This window comes from Papilio machaon, chromosome 3 (assembly GCF_912999745.1).
Source record: "Papilio machaon chromosome 3, ilPapMach1.1, whole genome shotgun sequence".
Lineage (NCBI taxonomy): Eukaryota > Metazoa > Arthropoda > Insecta > Lepidoptera > Papilionidae > Papilio > Papilio machaon.
The window spans coordinates 6905163-6925046 of record NC_059988.1 but is presented as its reverse complement, the minus strand read 5'-3'; the positions used below and the strand labels follow the sequence as shown (position 1 = coordinate 6925046).

The 19884-nt window shown below is 33.5% G+C and overlaps 3 protein-coding genes across 6 annotated transcripts in view; 2 read left to right on the top strand and 1 right to left on the bottom strand.

Annotated features, from left to right (window-relative positions):
- Window positions 1–1120: 1120 nt before the first annotated feature.
- LOC106710383 (myotubularin-related protein 2) lies at window positions 1121–7357 on the bottom strand. The gene is made up of 12 exons (XM_045686360.1): window positions 7154–7357; window positions 6501–6689; window positions 6248–6322; window positions 5624–5809; window positions 5161–5376; window positions 4474–4610; window positions 4085–4210; window positions 3536–3617; window positions 3238–3408; window positions 2689–2896; window positions 2024–2235; window positions 1121–1442 (listed from the first exon to the last, which is right to left on the bottom strand). The coding sequence occupies exons 1-12, from the start codon at window positions 7277–7279 to the stop codon at window positions 1299–1301; spliced, it is 1872 nt and encodes a 623-aa protein (XP_045542316.1). The 5' UTR covers window positions 7280–7357; the 3' UTR covers window positions 1121–1298.
- Window positions 7358–9691: 2334 nt separating this feature from the next.
- LOC106710320 lies at window positions 9692–11701 on the top strand. Its single transcript, XM_014502338.2, has 7 exons — window positions 9692–9863; window positions 9992–10139; window positions 10602–10779; window positions 10857–11070; window positions 11170–11303; window positions 11386–11475; window positions 11585–11701. The coding sequence occupies exons 1-7, from the start codon at window positions 9692–9694 to the stop codon at window positions 11699–11701; spliced, it is 1053 nt and encodes a 350-aa protein (XP_014357824.2).
- A 459-nt stretch (window positions 11702–12160) lies between these two features.
- LOC106710393 (formin-binding protein 1-like) overlaps window positions 12161–19884 on the top strand; it is a 53742-nt gene continuing 46018 nt past the window's right edge. For 2 of the 4 annotated variants that reach the window (XR_006756769.1, XM_045686314.1), the window contains exon 1: window positions 12162–12371. Coding sequence is in view for 3 of the 4 variants with exons in the window: in XM_045686314.1 (XP_045542270.1) it covers window positions 12348–12371 (24 nt within the window). In the remaining variant the exon portion in view is untranslated. Of the gene's footprint in view, window positions 12372–19884 lie in introns of all 4 variants that reach the window. The other 2 variants (XM_045686316.1, XM_045686317.1) reach the window with 2 other exon arrangements.

Sequence of the window (19884 nt, the reverse complement as noted above, 5' to 3'; positions counted from 1 at the left end):
ATTAACAAATAATTAAAAAGGTATTTTTTTAAAACTATTAAAATATACATATTTATTAATCGCATTATATACTACGTTACATTTTTTTTCATTTACGATAATTTAAGGCTTAGTTTAAATTAAAATAATTCGTTATAATACATTTAAATAACAGAATTTTTTATAAGGCAAGAGTATTGTCAGTAAAATGTAATTTTGAGATAAAGTTACAATAAAATGATTCTGTTATTTCTATTTGTACCAAAAAGTTATTTTGCCTCATTTGAATAACGCAAAAAAATATGAAAAAAGTGTAAAACAAAATTGATTTGGTCATTAAATTTAATTAAGACATTTTAATAACCTAAAAATACTGTAAAGAAACTTTGTATCAAGAATTTTTTTGTATTAACTTAGTAAAATTGTTAAATGTGCAAATATTAGAAACGAAAAATCTGATATCTAATACCTATTTAAAATTTTATTTTGTAAAATATAAATGCGTTTATATCTAAAAAAAAGTTGAAACCATAGATTTACCATCTATAAATACCTAATTCTGAGCAAAAGTGAGGGGAAAAAAAGGCCCCCGAAGGACTTTCGTTGGGATAAATTTCCTCAGTGTTGCCATCCATCAAACAATATCTCCATGTATAGATAATATGTCTATGGTTGAGAAGTTAAAGTAATTACAAATTAAATCACAATAAATATATCTTATAACTATATTATTTTATAATAATGAGAGATGTCAACATTACATTGACACCGGCTGGCGACGCCCATGTACAAAGCTAGCTCTGGGGGTGGGGGAGTGGGTACCTTTAACATGGTTCTATTTGAAGTAGTCTTTTTTATTCTCTTTATTTATTTATTCTCTAGGGGGGAGGTCCGTTGACCCTTACCCTCACTGACGACCCATACATTGACATGTAATATTTAATATGATTGCTGATAATGGATCTTTTTTGCAAATAATTTCATCAAAAGTAATAAATCGTAATAAATCGTAAACACTGATAAGTGGTCATAAGTACGCAATAGTAGTAGTAGTATCAGTAGTTTCAGATAGTCCTATACTTATTATACACGAATCTATGAATGATTTTGTAAGATACACTGTAGTTTTTTTAATCATTTTCATATTTGAATTAAAATTAGAAATATAAAAATGCAAATACTGAAACTAGAATTAATTCAAGCCATTCCATGAATGTAGTTTTAATCTAGGGCAATAAAAAAAATTGTAGAGTAGTGTTATGTTTAGGAAGTGTTCACTTGAAATAATTAACTTGAAGTTTATCAGGATACAGTTGTGTTCAGACATGATGTGGGCTAGCTACACGCGGCGGTGTGAGGGCGAGGCGATGTCTTGCAGCGTGGTCGCCGGCCGCAGCCGCTGCAGCAGCCTCCAGCTGAGCTCGCAGTGCCACCAGCTCGCGAGTACGTTGGTAAATCGGATCCTAAAGCGTTGGATGATTTATCCTAAGTATGCATAACTTCTAGTACAGAGATGACGAACCAATAGCACGCGACATAATATTCTAAATACGTCACTCACAAAATTTATTATACATTTCGAAAAAAACTGTGCAGAAAGTATTATATATGAGGACAGAACGCGAATGATTCCTCTCTTTGGAATGTTGGCACGTCTATGAACACATTAAAAATTTCATTAAAAAAGTGGCACATTGATACCTAAAGGTTTGCCATCCCAGGTCTGCTGATCTGATCTCTTAAAATCACTTAAAATTGATAGATGACAAATAGTTGCAATGGTAAATCACTGTAATTTATTTCAAAGACTCATAGAATTTAATTAAAAATTTGTCAACTTTTCAGATGCTATATCCCCTTCCATTCCTTCAATATTAATAAATTATGTAACCCACTTCTCTTCTGTTCCATTGAAAAAGACTAGGCGGATTTATTTATTTATATTACACAAGTGGCTGAGCTCTTGTATTTAATCGGATATTAATAAGCCATGCTAATAAACAAAACAAAACAATTTTCAGCACAGTATAAAAATAACACTAACTTGTTGCCTCATCGTAGGGTTCCATCTGCAATACAAGGCTTTCCACAACTTGATGATACGTAGTGATGCGACAGGGACTAATACGATTTGAGGTCGAGAGTACTGCGCCTGCGCACCCACACCACTGCTCGGACCCCAGTACAGGGGGTTGAGATACAAATCCTGTCGGCTGTTGATGTATGACCACAGCGAGACCGTCTTGTTCTTCACCTCTACAAATTGAATATTTTTTTTATAAATAAGATATATGAATTTCATAAATGAAGTATGCCAATAAATAAAAATAAATCTGATCTGAAGTTAGGCTAAACATTCGCAGTTCCTCTGTTATGAAAATCAGTGTATACTAAAGGACATCTTTTTTATATAGAGGGGGAAATCTTAACAAAAGTATCCTTCTCCTAGTGGGGGGAGTAACAAGGTTATCACCGGCGGGGCTTCGGGATCTCCGGTGGAACGCACCGGCGCTTTATAAAAGACACCTAACTTCTTATAAACTCTTTATATATTTTCCACATCAAACATAAAAAAAACTGTAAAAATCATTTAATGCTAAATTTAAAGGTACAAAATAACTAAACCCTTAGTGTACGTTTCACACATTAAATCTGCACAAGATTTCCCATAGACTAACAAACTTCCCATATTTCAGTCAGTCAACTTACCTTCTTTAACTCGTTCCCGTTCAGTATTGAATAGGAAAGTGCCGAATCTGCAGGAGTAGAGGTGATCAACGATGGTGATGAGCAGACGCTCTGTGAACTCGAATGCTGTGGGGAACTGCTGCTGCAGCTGCCACACGCAGTCCACCCACTGCACGAACACAGGCGACCTGTCCGCGTCCGAGTGACGCTCGTCGCCATGACCTATACGCTACACGGAGATACAACCATCACCACCCTTCATCATCATCATCATTACTATCGTGCTTTTACTAAAAAATAAATGACAACTTACTACTCTTGTAAACGATATAATTGGTTTTTAAAATTGATCCTGCTCGAAGGATCAAAAGTAATTATTAAAATTGTTATTGTTATAGCGTGGAAATAACATTATATAATTTTTATGGATATATTTAATAATTGTTAGACAGTGTACCATTTATATATTATTTAGCCTTTAAGAAGTTTTTCTCATACCATTACACTGTAACTTGACTCTACATAAATTTAGAACAATATGATATACACTGGTAGTTACATCAGACTTACCAGTTGGAACTTATGACCGAATGCGAGCCACTCCTTCTCGATGAGGACCTGGAAGCCGCGCAGGGTGCGGTAGTAGGGGTCCAGCATGAGCATAGCCAGCGCTGTCAGCTGCGCCGTGCGGTCCCAGCCATCAGAGCAGTGCACCAGCACTGATGTCTTGTGGTTTTCTACCTATAAATTATATAGTGCTTTCGTTTTTTTTACTTAATATGGTCAGATTATTGCCTTAGCCATGGCCTCTTCCCCCTCCTAAACCAATAGGTGTACCAAAAGTAATTTCAAAGTTTACTTGACTCACCTTATCAACAATGCGAACAGCACCTGCTAATATACATTTAATATGTTTCAGCCAACAACTTGCTTCGATGCCACTGAACCACCTAGAAAATACATATAAAAAATTTATTTTCATGATCAGTATTATTTAACAGTGGCAAATGCCAGCAACAACAACATCTGCTGCACGAATTGGTCGGCTCCACCACCACGTTGATGAATACCACGACCACACAAAAGACTGGCATCAAGTGGAAGCAACTTTACGTTTCGTTTATTGAGTGTGATGCTGGTGCCCTAACTTCTCTTTCCCTTTCCACTTTTTCTTGTAAGGAAAGGATGGAAAGGGAAAGTGAATTTGAAGGAATAATGCATAGGAAAGGGAAAAATTCTCTATCTGTACGATCTCTCCTCCTTTGAATAGAGGTAAGCATCTGAAATTGATGTCTATGGGCTATTCGCTTCGCTATCGGCAAATTCAGATAGTCAATCGCTCGTTTGCCACCTTATTAAAAAAAAATTAATGAAAAATAAATTTTATATTATACTAGTTGACAATAACTTCACTTACCTAGTTTGATCTATTTGTGGAAAACAAAGTTCTTTTAGTTTACGAAGACTTTCTCTCATTACATGAATGTTGTGTATATCCAAAAACACGAGTTCAGCATTTTGATACGCATCTTCTGATTCATAACTAGAAAACCAATTTATATTAAACTAACTAAACCAAATTATATTAAAGAAAACTCATTTCTGCATTAAATGAATGGCTTTTTGGATATCTGACCGTGGTCTATCTTTCTGATACCAAAATCTACGTTTAATATTATTATCTCTATTTTGTCAAAGATAATGACATAGATGACGATATATTTTTGGTCTCAGAAATCCACAGTAGGTGCTGCGGTAAAAGTGCACTTTAAAGACTTTACATTTTTAGTTAAATAAATAACATACCCGCCTCCTTTCGCTTTATTGGCGATTGCGTTAGCACTAGGTCTCGCATCCATTATAAACAACTTATGCGCTTGAGCATTGGCGTCCATTATCAATTGTATGTAACGTTCATCTTCACGACTACGTTTACCACTCACCTGTAAAATCAAAATTATTCAAGTCAGTTCCCGTCTTGTTAAATTGTACCTATGCAATTAATAACTGAATATCCAGATTTCCACTGTTGTATACAAATATGTTTTCATCCCTCTCATTCCCATTAAACAGAAAGAGAGCAATATGTTTCAATATAAGTGTTGTTCAACACTGTTACATTTTTGCTATGGTTATGTGGCCTATCGGTACATAGACTGACTAGCTGTCACCCGCGAATCCGTCTATCCATGCCAGATTTCATCCAGATTCGTTTAGCCATTCTGGAGATACCTAATAACAAACATCCATCCATCCATACATCCAAACATTCGCATTTATAATTAGTAAATTTAACAAATGGATGAATGGATAGATGGATGGTTGTTTTTATAAAGAATGGCTCAATGAATCTTGATGATATTTGACATGGATGTAGAACATAATCTGGAATTACACACACACTAGTAGTAAAGGATTTTCCTTCAATTCCGAATAGACGAAGTAACAGGCAATAGCTAGTATATAATAAAAATAGAAAATTTGACCCCATACCCCAACTAAAGGTTGGCTGCATCTAGTTATAGTTGCCTGCGAGCTGGGATGTATCCATGCGAGCACTGGTATACGTCCCCGAGACCTGAACGCCGCTACTGATCGTAACAGGTCATCATTAGCAGCAGCCGGTACTGCCCATATTGAGGGGTAGCTGTCACATATCTCATATTTATCGTTAATGCGAGTTATACGCCACATGTCATTGTTAACACCCTGAAAATTAAAGTGTTATATTTTATTTCAATCTAATTTCTACATTAAGTAAACTAAAACTGCTTCTAAAATGGCAGGCATCATGCTTTATTTATTTAGTAATTTTTTTTTAAAATTGTAAGATAAAGTGAATAAATATTGCATCATAAGCTTGAATCATATAGTAATTACTAGTTTTAGCGAAAAATGTGCAATTTTTAATTAGTTAAATAAATTTTTAATTAGTTAAACATTGAAAAACTCATACCATTCTCCTCAACTCTGCTATTGGTTCAAATACATGCCAACCATCTTCTGGGAAGCTTTCTGAGTAGCTGAACGCAAACAGCGGCAATCTATGTGACAGTGGGAATGCTAATTGTTGTAACTTCTCAAATATACCACGACGTGAATGGTTCTCTTGTTTGTGTGCAAAACGTAAATTGCGCATATCCTAGAACAAAGACAATTTTGAAGACAGGCATGAAGTGGAAGTAATTCCACGTTTCCTCTGATGAGTGTGATGTCTGAGGCCTAATTTTAGTCCTCTTTTCCTTCCCACCCTTTTCTTATAAGAAAAGGATGGGAAAGGGAAGTAGATTTGATGGAAGAGGAGATGCATAGGAAGGTTAAATATTCTCTTTTTGTGGATCTCCTCCTACGTCGATTGAGGATAGGCAACTGCAATTGCAGATGTCTATGGATAGCGGTTGTTTCGCCATTTCGGCGAATTCATGTAGCTGCTACCTCTTTTGCCACCTTGTAATATAAAAAATAGGTTTTTTTAAACTGTTCTGTTTGTCTACTGTTTCAATTGTACTATGAAATGTTCCAATCTATAACTGTACTAATTGAATACAAAGTCTGTTTCAGTTATTTAATTAAGGCCTACCTTACAAAATACTTCAATGCCATATGAATTTTCACCTTTGGATGACGCACCACCTACTTTTTCTATGCGGGATACCTTAAAAACAAAATTAAAGTAAATTTGTATTTAGAAGATTTTAAATAATAAGAAGTACAAAGATAGAATTTAAAAAAAAAAACTGCTCATTTAATAGTAGTACATATACACAGAACATAAATCTGTAGGACCTATTCAACCAATTGTTTTCAAAGATAATAAAAAAAATCCAACTTACAACACCCAGTGGTACACTCAAAGTTGTCTGTAGAGATGTGGCTTCAGTTGGACGGAAGTGTAATTGATAGTTTGTGACTTTAAGTACCCCTCGTGAGGGGCCACTGTAGGGGCACAAGTATGTCACATCTCTTGCTACACCCATCACCTTCTCACCATCCAGCAACTGAATATCTCCTAGTAGCTGCGACTAAAATTGGAATTTCAAGTAAATATTTGTTAAAAAAAAAAACAATATTACTGTACAGAAACTGACACTATGTTGTTTTATGTAAAAATGTTTTAATCAAGTAGGTATAAAACTATTGCAGAGGTAAACAGCACTTTAGTTAAAAAAATTATGTATAATTTAATATGATTAACTTATTTTTTATCTTATTAAGGCACATAATAATTAAAAATTCAATAAAACTTAACAAGCCTTGATAAATTCACTATTTTCTTTTTGTCTTCCAATACGATTCACAAACAAACAAACATGAATAGCTTTATTTTGACTCATGATTCACCAAGACAGTGTTAATTTCACAAAATATAGAAGGTGACTATTGGCAAACAGTAGACTACTTTATAACTTCCAGTTAAATTTATCAGGAAGTGACCAAACGGTTATAAGATTCAAGAAGAATAAATTAATCCTTTTAGGAAACTTACGGAGTCCTGTCCGTGTTTAGAATTCAATGAACTAGATTTGGAATCCGAATCCAAGGAATCAGAGCTTGCATTTTTAGATAAAGAGAAATCTGAATTCAGTAACTCTGAACTATTGTGCTTATCCATTATACTTAATTGATAAAAGGGAAATTTATGTAAATAATAAACTATTTCTATGCTTTCTTAATGAAATTGAAATTTTAGTGTGACAGGTGACATATTGACAGACAAAGTTGTTAAACGTCAATCGCCACGAATAAACGTTGAAATATAGACAACAATCCTATGAGATAAAGTCTTTATCTGAAAAAAGCCCGCAAACAAATGCGGCGCCACAGTCGGAATGTTGCCACCCTGGTAGTTACAGATTTCCCCAAAATTTTAAGTACTTTTTGTAAGTAAAAGATTTTCAAAATTTCGTTATTTCTTTTTTTGGCTGCCCGAAAAACTAGCCTTCAACATCATTTTACAACTTTAGGCAGTGGAACAAGACTTTAAGTAGGATATATAAAATCAAGAGTAGGTATTTAATAAATGTAACCATGGTTACAAATTATTGTTCCTTCAAATTTTTTTTGTCTCTTAATAATTTTCATTTGTTTGATACTTCATCGAGTAAAGTAAAATAAAACATTATGAAGCTGCCTGTAAGCGTTCCTTTGAACACATACTTAGCATATAAACAAAATGAAGAAGTGGAACCTCAACGCATTTTGAAATCCGAAAACTTTGATTGGGATATAAACTATCCAAAATCGCTTTCCTACTTGTGCGTTGAAAAGTTAAGTGAGAATTGGACTGGTATGTAAAATGTATAGATTTATTTTTAAACTAGGTTGAATTTTAAGTATGTATTTTGGAATTGCTGTTCTATTTGTATTCTATAATACAGATAAAATGTTGAAACTACTATCATATTAAATCATAATGTATTAAAATAGCACTTAATTGATTATAAACTAGCGGTCACACGTGACTTCGTGAGCGCAGAATTAAAAAAAAGTTGTGCATGACATGCCTGCGTGCATCAGCTACCTTCCCGTCCTATTCCCGACAAAATCGGTCTAGTCCAGCCGTTCCGTTCCGGAACAAACGCGGCCTTCTATACAGTCATAGAGACAGTCAGACAGGCAAAAATTTTAAAAATAGTTCTGTCGTTATCAGCTAAGACGAATATGTATGAAATAATTTTTTTTCGATTTTATATACAGCTACTCCAATTTTATTATTATGTATAAATAAATTAGAGGACAAAATTTATAAAGAGCAACGATAAATCAAATGATAACGGTGCGACGGTTACAATAGTTTATACTTTGCAAAACCTTTAGCTTCAGGTCCCTATAAATTAGACCAGCTACTAGCCAAGGATCGCGAATTATTTCTGCAAATTTTGAACACCGACGTGCCCCTTCAACTTTTGGTGGATAACATAAAAAGTGATATTTTTTGGAAGCGTTGTTACTTTTCTAAGTGGAATGATTCTTTGCTGTTGACTGAACAGAAACCTTGGATTGTTTTATTCATGGAGCGTTTTTATGCCGAGGTATTGCAAAATATGAATCCGAAGCAATACGACCCAGAAAAGGTACGACAAAAATCTATAATGACTATGATTTACATCGAATAAGTTAAGTTGACATAGGCTGATTTAAACATTTTAAATATTTAATTAGATCAAAGTAATACAAATATTTTCAAGGTAAATAATTTAGTTAAACTTTGTGGTCCTTATATACAATCGCTGTATATTAAAAGTTTAATTCCATCGGACATACCGGTGCAAAGAACTGTTTCACCAGAAATGGAAAATCTCCTAACCAGCCGTCGAAAAACGGACCAGAAAACAGTTAGAAACCAAGGGCTACACAGAGGTTACACATTATCTTTTTTCTTTACTCTTCTATTTAAATAATCACAAAGATATACATTGACGTAATTATTTTTCCAGACCACATCTCTTTACATGCTGCTTTAGGTAGTTTATGTAATTTAACTGAACTTCATATATCTTATCAATTAAGTTCAATCGGCGTTGAATACAGAAAAGATCAGTTTCAGTTCACTAACAATGATGCTACAAATTTAGCACACGGTCTGGAAAAGTGTGCCCTATTAAAAGTTTTAAGGTACATATGTTAAACTAAAATCTCCTACTGATACTTTGATTCTTCGCTTTATAGAGACTTCCACAGTTGTACAGCTGGCTGAGAGCCAAACAGGCCTGGCCTCAATCCCATTAACGATAGCTCAGATCATGGGCTCTCATTGTGTTGAAAGAACTTAGACCTAGAAGATTAGACATCATGTTCTCAAAGGATGCGGTCAACTGCACCACCAGCTTTTAGCAGTATAGCTCTTTGCTTTACATAGACCTTCCCAAATTAACTTGTATGATCTGTTAACACAATCATTTCTACCACGCTAAATTATACTTAGGTAGATTTAACAATTTTACTATTGGCTTTGAGTTATGGCTTGGTATACAGTGCGTGATATCGATTTTTTCCTCTCAATTTCAGAATAACAAGGAGTGATATGAATTGCCAAAGAGTAAAGTACATATTACGTGGTTTATCTGATAACTCAAACTTGGAAACATTAGACTTCAGTCATTGTAAGATTGGAGATGAAGGGGCGATATCCGTAGCCAAATATATATCGAAACATGACAAACTGCGAAATCTTATTTTGGTCGACAATGTGTTTGGTAAGGTAACATTTCTCTCTTATTAGTTCAAAACCGGCTCAATATTTATTTTTAACTAATTTAAAATAAAACCATTCAAGTAAAATCTGTGTCGTAGTTTAGAAGGGACTATAAAATATCTATTTTAGGTCCGAATGGTATCGAACATATAGCACACGTACTGAACAATACAAGTTGCGGTTTAAGAAGCTTGGATTTGCGATTGAACAATAAACTTGGCTCCGACGGCGTTGCTCACGCTGCGGTTGCAATTGCACGAGGCTGCAACTTGACATCGTAATTTAAAAATAAATTTATACTTTTTTTCTTGGGAAGCAGAAAGGGAGTACAAATATGGCTATGGCTAATAATATAATATCCTACAACTTTTAATTTTCATTTGTGAGGGATAATTGAAGTTTAATAAGTAATAGATAAACACAAGTGATTTTTATTTCCTTATAAGAAAAGGATGGGAAGGAAAAGAGGAGTAGGAGGATTAAGCCTCCGACACCACACTCATCAGACGAAACGGGGAATTGCGTCCACATCACGCTTGTCTTTTGTTTGGTCGTGGTATTGTACCGGGCGAGCCAACCAATTCGTACAATAGATGTTATGCTGGCGTCTATCACTGTTGCTACCTCTAGGCGCTTATCGTCATTCAAAACACTGTTATATTTTCATTCTTAAATCAAGAGTTTTTTTTAAAAACGCTTTGAGTTTTAATGTGGTTTAGTTTTTATGTGATTGGTTTAGTTTGAATATATCCGGCTGTGGTATAAAACCAGATCCACTACAAAAGCCACCAGCTGGTGTTTGGTCCGCCTTAAATGCTGAGAATCCTCCAACTTGTGGTGATTTATTAGCACGAGCTATCGGCTTAGTCAAAACCCCACTTAGGTCGTTGGATATAAGTGTAAATAATATTGGATCAGTAAGTATCTTATAACAATAACTCTTGTGTGATAGAATTAGACCCAACAGAATTTAATTATTTTATAATATTTATAGCCAAGTGATATAACGTTATCGAATGCAATTTGTCTTAGTTATTTGATAGACATAAACTTAAAAAGATCAGGAATGAGTTCGATGGCAATGGCTATTGCTGAATCTGCAGCTGCTGCGCAGAGACTGAGGAGAGAGGCCGAAAAGGGAATAAGATTCAGAAGAAGCGCTGGTAGAGTTGTGCAAGCTAGACGAGTTGCTAAGGGCATGAACATAGGTAATTAAGTACATAAGTTAAATATTACGGAATAATCTAGCTATACTTATGATTTGCTTATATCTTGGAACAGATAAAAAATAACACTCTATTTAATAGATGCTGATCCAATATTGCTGGCTCAACAGCTATCAGCGCGCCCTTCCATTGTATCTGTGACTTCAGAAGAAGGGACTTATAATGTTCTTGCGCAGCCATTATCGACGGATTTCGGATTTGTACCAGCGCTTAAGGTTCGTTATTGTTAACATATAACAAGCCCTCTCATGTACAGTTTTGATTTGATTAAACAATAGATAATATTGCATCTAACAGAGTCCCTTACAATCATCTCGTACATCATCAATAACGGGTGCTTCGACATCAAGACGGTCAAGTCATCACGCAATTTTGGAGCCGGTTAAAGTAAGTTCAAATAAAACTCTAAATTATATTTTAAAAGTTTATCGCAATAAATGAAAGAAACATAAACAAAGTTGAAATATTGATAGTGCAGAATGCAATTTCTTTCCAGGAAGTTCGTCGCACCGTACTTGTGCGACGTCGTTCAGATGGTTCGCTTTTGGAGCCCCGTTATGCAAATACTGAACGCCATATAAAAATATATATCTCAAACGAAGATCAATATTAAATGTAAAACATCGGAATAAATGTTTTTTCATGTCAATAGTTTTTTTTAATAAGGTTTTAGTTCTTCCAAGTACCACTACAGTACAATTTTAAAATCTACCAAAACTAGTAATATTACTCTCGTGTTTGCATCATTACAGCATTACAGAATTTAAGCCGAAAGTTGAGAAAGAAACATTTTGCTAAGTTTCGGTAGATTTTATACTAGTCTTTACAAGTATTTAGAACTTTCACTGAAAGTAAATTATAAAGTAAAAATTAATAAATTAAAAAATTAATAAATTAAAAAATTTTAAACCAATTTCCCCTAAAGCTTACCAAATTGTTAATATTTGTTGTAAATGGCTGCTTAGCTGGCAACCTTTCCATCAAACGTCAGTAAAATGGTAAAAAACCAGTATCGAGTACAACTTTGTAACTTTTAGTAGTCTGTTTGTACGTCATGGTAGCGAATATGTCAGTTATTTTATCTCAATAATCTGTGGTTTATTCAGTCAGCCATGTTTAGTGTTTGAAATGGTGGTATTTCAATTTAGTGAATGTAAAAAATAAGTTGTGAAAATAATTCATTATATTAGACTTTCTATATTTGTGTTGTGAATTTTCGATGTTTTTAGTGAAACTCGTGTGATATTACCATCGTGACAATGAATTGGGGTACAGAGCTTTGGGTAAGTCAACACACTGTATCGTTTTTCTTCTGTTACCTAGTGACTAACTTGAGAATTTATAACTTTTAATTTGTATCCCTGAAGTTGGAACTTTTATAATCTCAAAGATATTGGACCCGGATAAAAAATATTCACACAAATTTCGATCTTTTCTTGCAATATTTTAAGTGTAACAAGTACGTCTAGAATTTGGAAAGTCGGTACACATAATTTGTAGCTAAATTATGCATTCGGTGCATTGTTTTTTATTGTTCTAATCTCATGAAGCAACTATACTTTATTCACATGTGTAAAATATGACTTAGAAGATTGGCAGAAAATATTAAATACACTTTGATTTTTCTCTATGTTACTTTAATACGATTGTAAAAGTTGATGTCATTAAAAGGTAAACTAGTTAGTGAATGATGAATAATATGAACAGTCTTATCATACATGTGCCGGAAGGAGCTGCCTTTGTTGAAATCATTTATTATTCTGTTAATTTGTCTGAAACTTTGCCATAATCCAGAAATAATACATTGTTTATCTATTAAATAAATTTTCATTATCTGTTTTACTTAACTTAAAGTATTTAAGAAAAAATAACATTAAACTAAATGTGAACATATAACTATGCTTATGGTAAAAAGTTGAAAATATAACCACAACTTTGACCGTTAAGTTTTTATTTTGTCATAATTTACATTAATATGTTTGGTTACTGTTTAAAAATAGTTTCTGTTTATATTATTATTATTTTAAATGTATAATTTCTTTATATATAATATATGTCTATCATATTTCAATTACAATGTGCAATTTAATGTTTTTGTATGAGTCGATTTTTCTATTAATTAACTAATACCCCTAAAAGACATCACTTCATTATGAAATTACCTATTAAATCAATCATAAAAATTACAAGGTACTATGTAATTATGCAATTGCATTATTATTTATCTTTATTGTTCTTCCCATTAAGACTAGTGTTCTTCAAATTTATTTATTTTTTGTTCTTCAACTTTTTCAGCGATATAATTCTCTTGTCATGTAAAACTAATTTAAACTTCTTAACCACCTAGATAGACAATGGGAAAAAAGTTACCTTATATCATACATATAGTAACATAACAGTTATGGTAATTGTCTACCTGGTGTTAACCTTGATAACAAGGATCATCATTTTCAATTACAGTTGAATCTGGATAAGAGATTAAGATATTTGTCTCAGTTAAAGAGGTTTCTCTCTAACCCGAGTTTCCCTCTTATGGAGGTTGTCCATCGGGACAATGACTCTCGCTTAAAGTGGTTTATCATTTATCCAGGTACAACTATAAAGATTTGCGAAATATGTTCACCTTACTTTGAAATGTTGGCTAAGGGATAGAAACCCACTAAAAAATTTTTGTATGTAGCATAAAAGATTTTTGTATGTGTCAAGATACAATATGATACAGTAACATAATACACTAGCTGACGCCCGCGACTCCTTCCGCGCGGAATTATAAAAATAACCTAACAAAGTAGCCTATGTGTTCTTCCAGACTATGTTGTACATCTGTGCCAATTTTCATCAAGATCCAAGTTTCAAAGACACTTAAACAAACATCCATCTAAACATTCACCTTTATAATATAAGTAATCAAACTCTCAAAAATGACTCTCAAGTTAATTATCTTATATGTTATGATGCTAACTAATTTTTAGCCGACTTCTTATAATATTTGATGGTTTTTTGCTAGCCTGTGCTATTTTAATTCTTTGTTATGACAGTTAATCCTTTCAAGAGATTTAAAGGTAACCTTCGTTTATAAATGAAAGAATCTTAGGTTGCATTAGATAGCCAATGTTTAAGAACCTTTAACTCTTTTATTTAAATAACTAATTGCAAATTTCAAGATATGTGCATACTAGCTGTCAGCCGCGACATTGTCCGCGCGGCACTAAAAAAAATTTCATCAAGAGCCGTTGAGCTGTTCAGGAGATACTTTCAAACAAACATCCATCCATCCATCTAAACATTCGCATTTATAATATTAGTAAGATTCTAATAACAGTTGTGTAGAGGTACAATAATTTTTATTACATACTGGAATCTTTTTATGTTAAATAAGTAATTTTCGACCCTTTAACTTATTATTGAAATTTTAACTTTCAGTTACTGCATATGTAGAAATAATCTGTACAACATAACCCATTGTTTCTACAGAAAAGGAAAACATAATTTCTATTAGAAGTTATGCCCACCTGTATTAACATATGCTGTTTAAAGAAAACTTATGTAAGAGTAAAAACTTAGCTAAACTATTTTTACAAACAATTGCATTGCACATTTCCTTCATATTATTGTCTTAACATTTTAAACAACAAAACAATTCTCTCAACAATTTCGGACACTTATCCAAGCCAGGATCTCCATAAATGCTAATTTTTTCATACTACATGTTTATAAACATATTGCTGTCCCCCGTGACTCCGTTCGCGGAGTTAAAAAAAACTTAATTAGTAGCCTATGTTTTCTTTCAGACTATGATCTACATCTATGTCAAATTATAGCCATTCTGGATATACCTGTTAACAAACATCCATATTAATGGGATAAAGGCTAAGGTTAAGCTATTACTATATTGCAAATGTTTTGTAGTTCCTAAGTTTGTAATGTTTTTTTTAACGTGATTTAACGTATTAAGGTAGTGTTATTGCGTGTTAATAAGATAAATAGTGGTGCGCGAGAGTGGTCAGCGCGAGATGCAAGGCCGATACTTACGGCCGGGCCGCATTCCGCTACACTTGCCGCTTGTGAAATGCCCGTTTGCTACGTGCCGCCGATAAACACCTAATGCTTACTCAATACAAATATGTTTAGAGAGAGATCGGTGGTTAACTGACATTTCTATTTGTTTAATTAATAAATGCAGCTCTTCTATATAACTATAGCTCCGGTAGAAATTTTTAAAAAGTTCAGATTTAGCCTGATTTTAGGACGAAATCTAAGAGGTCAGGATTTTGAAGATCTTTATGACTATAAGTTAAGGTGATAATTTAAATTATTTATTTCATCACACTATTTTACCACAACATATTTAAAAAGTGCTACAAAAACTATGAAAACAATTTTTGATACTATAAAAACTGACCCAATTTTTTTTTGCCTATTTTTAGTTTTGTGCTTTGTGGGCAGGTGTTACGTAATACAATTATCTATTGTGGTCCCTGAACTAGATCAGCTGTCGTTTTGTAACCGCGCCCTGGATAGTCGCCATACTTGCCGATGTACTCAATCATCGAAACGAAACGAAACAAAAGAGAAACGATCCGCGTTCATAACCGTGCCATGGTCCCCTTTTTGCACTTCAGCCACGAGAAGTCAATACTAAAGAACCTATAACTCGTACTTTAGTGTTCGTGAGTCCCGTTTTGGCCTGCACCCATTTTTTTTACCGTGGTTCTGACATCACTATTGTAATAATTGTTTAACTCGAAACAATTGGCCGAAATTAGGATTACACTGTTATTTCATTATGATATTGAATTATTAAAGATACGTATTGTATTGTTACAAATATGTTTATTAAAAACATAAACTTGGATAAGCATAGACCTCAACGAACTAGAACAGAAAAGAATTTGTGTCACAAACTATTTACTTTAATTAATAATCGACCTCAAACATTTAACTATGTGCGGTTTGGAATGGGCGAGAAGTGATTTACATACATAATTATGGTTACCTCTACAACACTTACACGGGGAAAATTATTTTTGACCGCTTAACCGACTAAGATACCGCGTAAGCGACAAATCTTGACAGAAAAAGAAACGTTATTATCCCATTAACCTCGAATATCTACTTCTAAAAACCTGCCCTTGTGATTTTTGAATGAGCCTAATTTTTAAGCGAAATCGAATATTTAAAAAAATGTTGTTTTCACTAACCTGTTCGATTATTTAAGCTTTACATTATCACGGTCGATTCTAATGGCCAAGAACTTGTTTTTTTTTTATTCAATAATTTTTTTTATGCAATTAGGCTATCAAATGGGCTCACATTTCTCCAAAATTTAAATAACTAAATGATAATACGCTTTATTTTTAATAATTTTCGATTTTTAGATCTATTTGTTTGTCATACGAACAGTTAAGTCTTTAGAAGTTGTTTTTTTAATATGAGAAACAAGCTTATGGCTTGGCATGGGAAGCCTTGTTTGAAATGTTTTTTACTGTGTAATAATTTGCTCCATAAATTAAGTTCTCAAATATTTTTGTAGGCGTTATGCGAGTGGGTTGTCTTCTTTAAATTATCTCAATGTAGGAGTTAAAAGCCTTTAATACCTCGGCCATAGCAAATTATATGTTAAAATTGCTTGTGTAGAAATAAGTTCGACCATAAATGAGATTAATGAAGAAATTTCGTCATTGATTTTAAAGTTGAAAAATGACTTAATATAATAAATCTTCCATATTGTTAATGGGCGAATTCATATAAGACGATTGCAATATAAAAAGGAATTAGGGTATGTAAATTCGCAAGTTAATAGTGTAATATACACTCCTGAATTAAAAAATCTTTCAAGAAAATTCAAACAAACAGTCGTAAGGAACAATTCTTTGGGAGTTCCGCTTACTAATAGGCATGACGCCAGATAGTCAAATAGGTTTAATTAAATCGTGTCCCATCAAGAAGCATCCAAATGTTATGCAAGCTTTATTATCATTGTGGGATTTCTTCGCCTCGACTTTCGTATACTCGTTACAATTTGTGTCGTGCAGTTGCAAATTTACGACTTGCATTTTCAGAAGCTTGTACGAATACAAAACGATCTGAAGATACGAATCTTAAATAAATTTTATTGTTTTTTTTTTGTTACACCCTGGGGTTCCATTGCAAAACCATGTGTACAAAAATTTATTGTCACCCCTGTCATTCTCTTTGATAAATATATATATGACAATAAATTTGGTTCAGGTATTTCCGGAGTGAATACGATAAACTTACAAAAATAGTTACACAAATAGAAGTAGAAACATGGGCTGTTTATATAAACTTACACATGATTCAATTTTATTGGTCAGGCAAAATACTTGTTACTTGTATTGTAAGATACCGAAAAAGTCATTGCCCGGAGTTCAGAATACAATCCCGGTTTTCCGAATTTGGATATCCACCAACTTGATTATGGTGGCTTCTTCATATATATTCTTTACAAACAGTCGATTCGTGAATCAATCGAAGCAAAAACAATGATTGCTCGGTGGAAAACTTTTAAGTAATTCAATGTTTGAAAGTCGATTTGCACATTTATTATGTACAAAATATTGCTCGAGACTTTCATATTAGTAGGAGCCACAAAATTAGCCTTAAGTTTCGTAAAACTAATAGTTATAGCTGTGGTTATATACTATCCAAGCTAATGTTGATTTTAAATATCTACGGATGGCATTATTTGGAACAGGGAATGGTTTAATAAAGTGACAGTAAACTGGGAAGTAGATATTTTCCTTGACAAGGGCGTCGCCGATGAGCCATCGTACCTAATTAGGTTATAATAATCTCGGATTACTAGGCGAGGCCGTTTATGTCAGAGCTGTGTGAAATATTTCAGCGTTGCCACACCTTTTCGATCCACAATGTTTTGGTGTTGCCCATTAAGATATTTCAGTATTTATAGGTGATTGTTATGTACACAAAGTCTCTAACCTAACCTAACCATGTTCTTTTTCCTGTCTTGAGAAAAAGGTTTTTTCTTAGTTATTTCGTACTTGTTGAGATGCCAATTTCAAGGACGGAAACCTAAGGATAATCTAATTAGTGTTTCTTGTACTGAACGATGGCGTCAAATAAATACTATACTACTTTTCCTAATGCTAAGTTATACTTTACTAGCTTTTACCCGCGACTCCGTCCGCGCGGAATAAAAAAATGCACACAAGATAAATAAGTTCCTATGTCCGTCTCCTAGTTTTAAGCTACCTCCCCATAAATTTTCAGCTAAATCAGTTCGACCGATCTTGAGTTATAAATAGTGTAACTAACACGACTTTCTTTTATATATATAGACTAGCTTTTTCCCGCGATTCCGTCCGCGCGAATTAAAAAAAAAATAATAGAAAACGGGGTAAAAATTATCCTATGTCCTATTCCTGGTTCTAAGCTATCTGCCCACCAATTTTCAGTCAAATCGATTCAGCCGTTCTTGAGTTATAAGTGGTGTAACTAACACGACTTTCTTTTATATATATAGATAAGAAGATTATGGTTAATATCATTATATTCATCCACTTCCCCTTTTTTATGGGATCAACTGATTAATAGAGTATTATAATCGAATAAAATTTATGACCGGTGAATTTCATAAAAAAATTGGTATACGATAATAAACTGCCGATATTGATTGAATACGATGGTGTTACACATTTTAATACTCCTTGAATACATTTGGTTAGCAAACTAACGTACATTATTAGTCTAAATTATGTGAAAGCTTTCATGCATTTCTAAGTAGGTATGGGAGTTTGTGGGTAGTTTATGTGTAATATATAAAGGAAACGGCATATATTTTCATATCCTCTGGCATATGTCCAAAGCGAGTGGCCATTATTTGCGATGCAGGCGCGCGCCTCATTTGGAGTGCGGGCGGCAGGTCCATTCGCGGCTCCAGCACTAAACCGGTTAAACCAGAATATGAACCGATGTATAGAGTGTAAGCTTATGAACAAACAAATATCAACTCTTTAGTAATGTTGATAATGTTCAAGATCAGTTGATAATGAATATAAATGTCGGTTTGCAAACATTCTCCGTGCTATTTTTGAGAATCCCTATACGATCGTTTTATGTAATTTGACTGTGTCAGTTTGTCAAACAATTGCCACATCAGCTTCGAGAGATAATGCTTAATATGTTATTGATAAGAGACGGTTTATGAAAGTCGTAGGAATCATAGTATCCAACATAGCAAATAGCTGATTCGAGTATCCTAAATAACTCTGTAACTAGTTTTCAATAATGAGTTCCCGCTTTTCGAATTCCCATGTTGGAAATAATACTGGTTTTGCGTTATTTTTTTGAAGGCAGCCTAACCGCTTTTAACAGCAAATTGTTTTACTTAAACCCCTTTTGTATATAAGAAGCTTGTTTGCAATTTAAATATCGCTCTTAAATGTTGATATAAATAAGTTTAGAGAAATTTAGATAACGTTCCAAAAACATACTAATGCGCAAGTCGCTTATCGTTTTACTTAATACGTTTCTCCATTCATTATATATCAAAATATTTTCCTTATCGAGGATACGGCATTTTGTTGAAATTGAATAACTTTCGATTTCTAAATTGCGGTGCTTGACATCGCAATAACTTGGCTTAAAACTTGGTGCTTAGCTGTTCGCAATTTACGTCTGACGTATTAATTAAAGATTATATATGCAGGTATGTAGACTGCAAATAATTATGTTATGCAAGTGTGTGTTCACTGCTTGGACTTTATTACTTAGACGGTATGATTATCGAGGTTTACGTTCCCTTATAACGCG

Coding starts and splice junctions, on each gene's coding strand:
- LOC106710383 (XM_045686360.1), bottom strand. CDS start 7,279: ATGGATAAGCACAATAGTTCAGAGTTACTGAATTCAGATTTCTCTTTA. Junction 5,377..5,623: donor TAGCAGAGTTGAGGAGAATG/GTATGAGTTTTT, acceptor TTTAATTTTCAG/GGTGTTAACAATGACATGTG. Junction 4,211..4,473: donor AATAAAGCGAAAGGAGGCGG/GTATGTTATTTA, acceptor TTGGTTTTCTAG/TTATGAATCAGAAGATGCGT.
- LOC106710320 (XM_014502338.2), top strand. CDS start 9,692: ATGAATTGCCAAAGAGTAAAGTACATATTACGTGGTTTATCTGATAAC. Junction 11,071..11,169: donor TGCTAAGGGCATGAACATAG/GTAATTAAGTAC, acceptor TCTATTTAATAG/ATGCTGATCCAATATTGCTG. Junction 11,476..11,584: donor CAATTTTGGAGCCGGTTAAA/GTAAGTTCAAAT, acceptor ATTTCTTTCCAG/GAAGTTCGTCGCACCGTACT.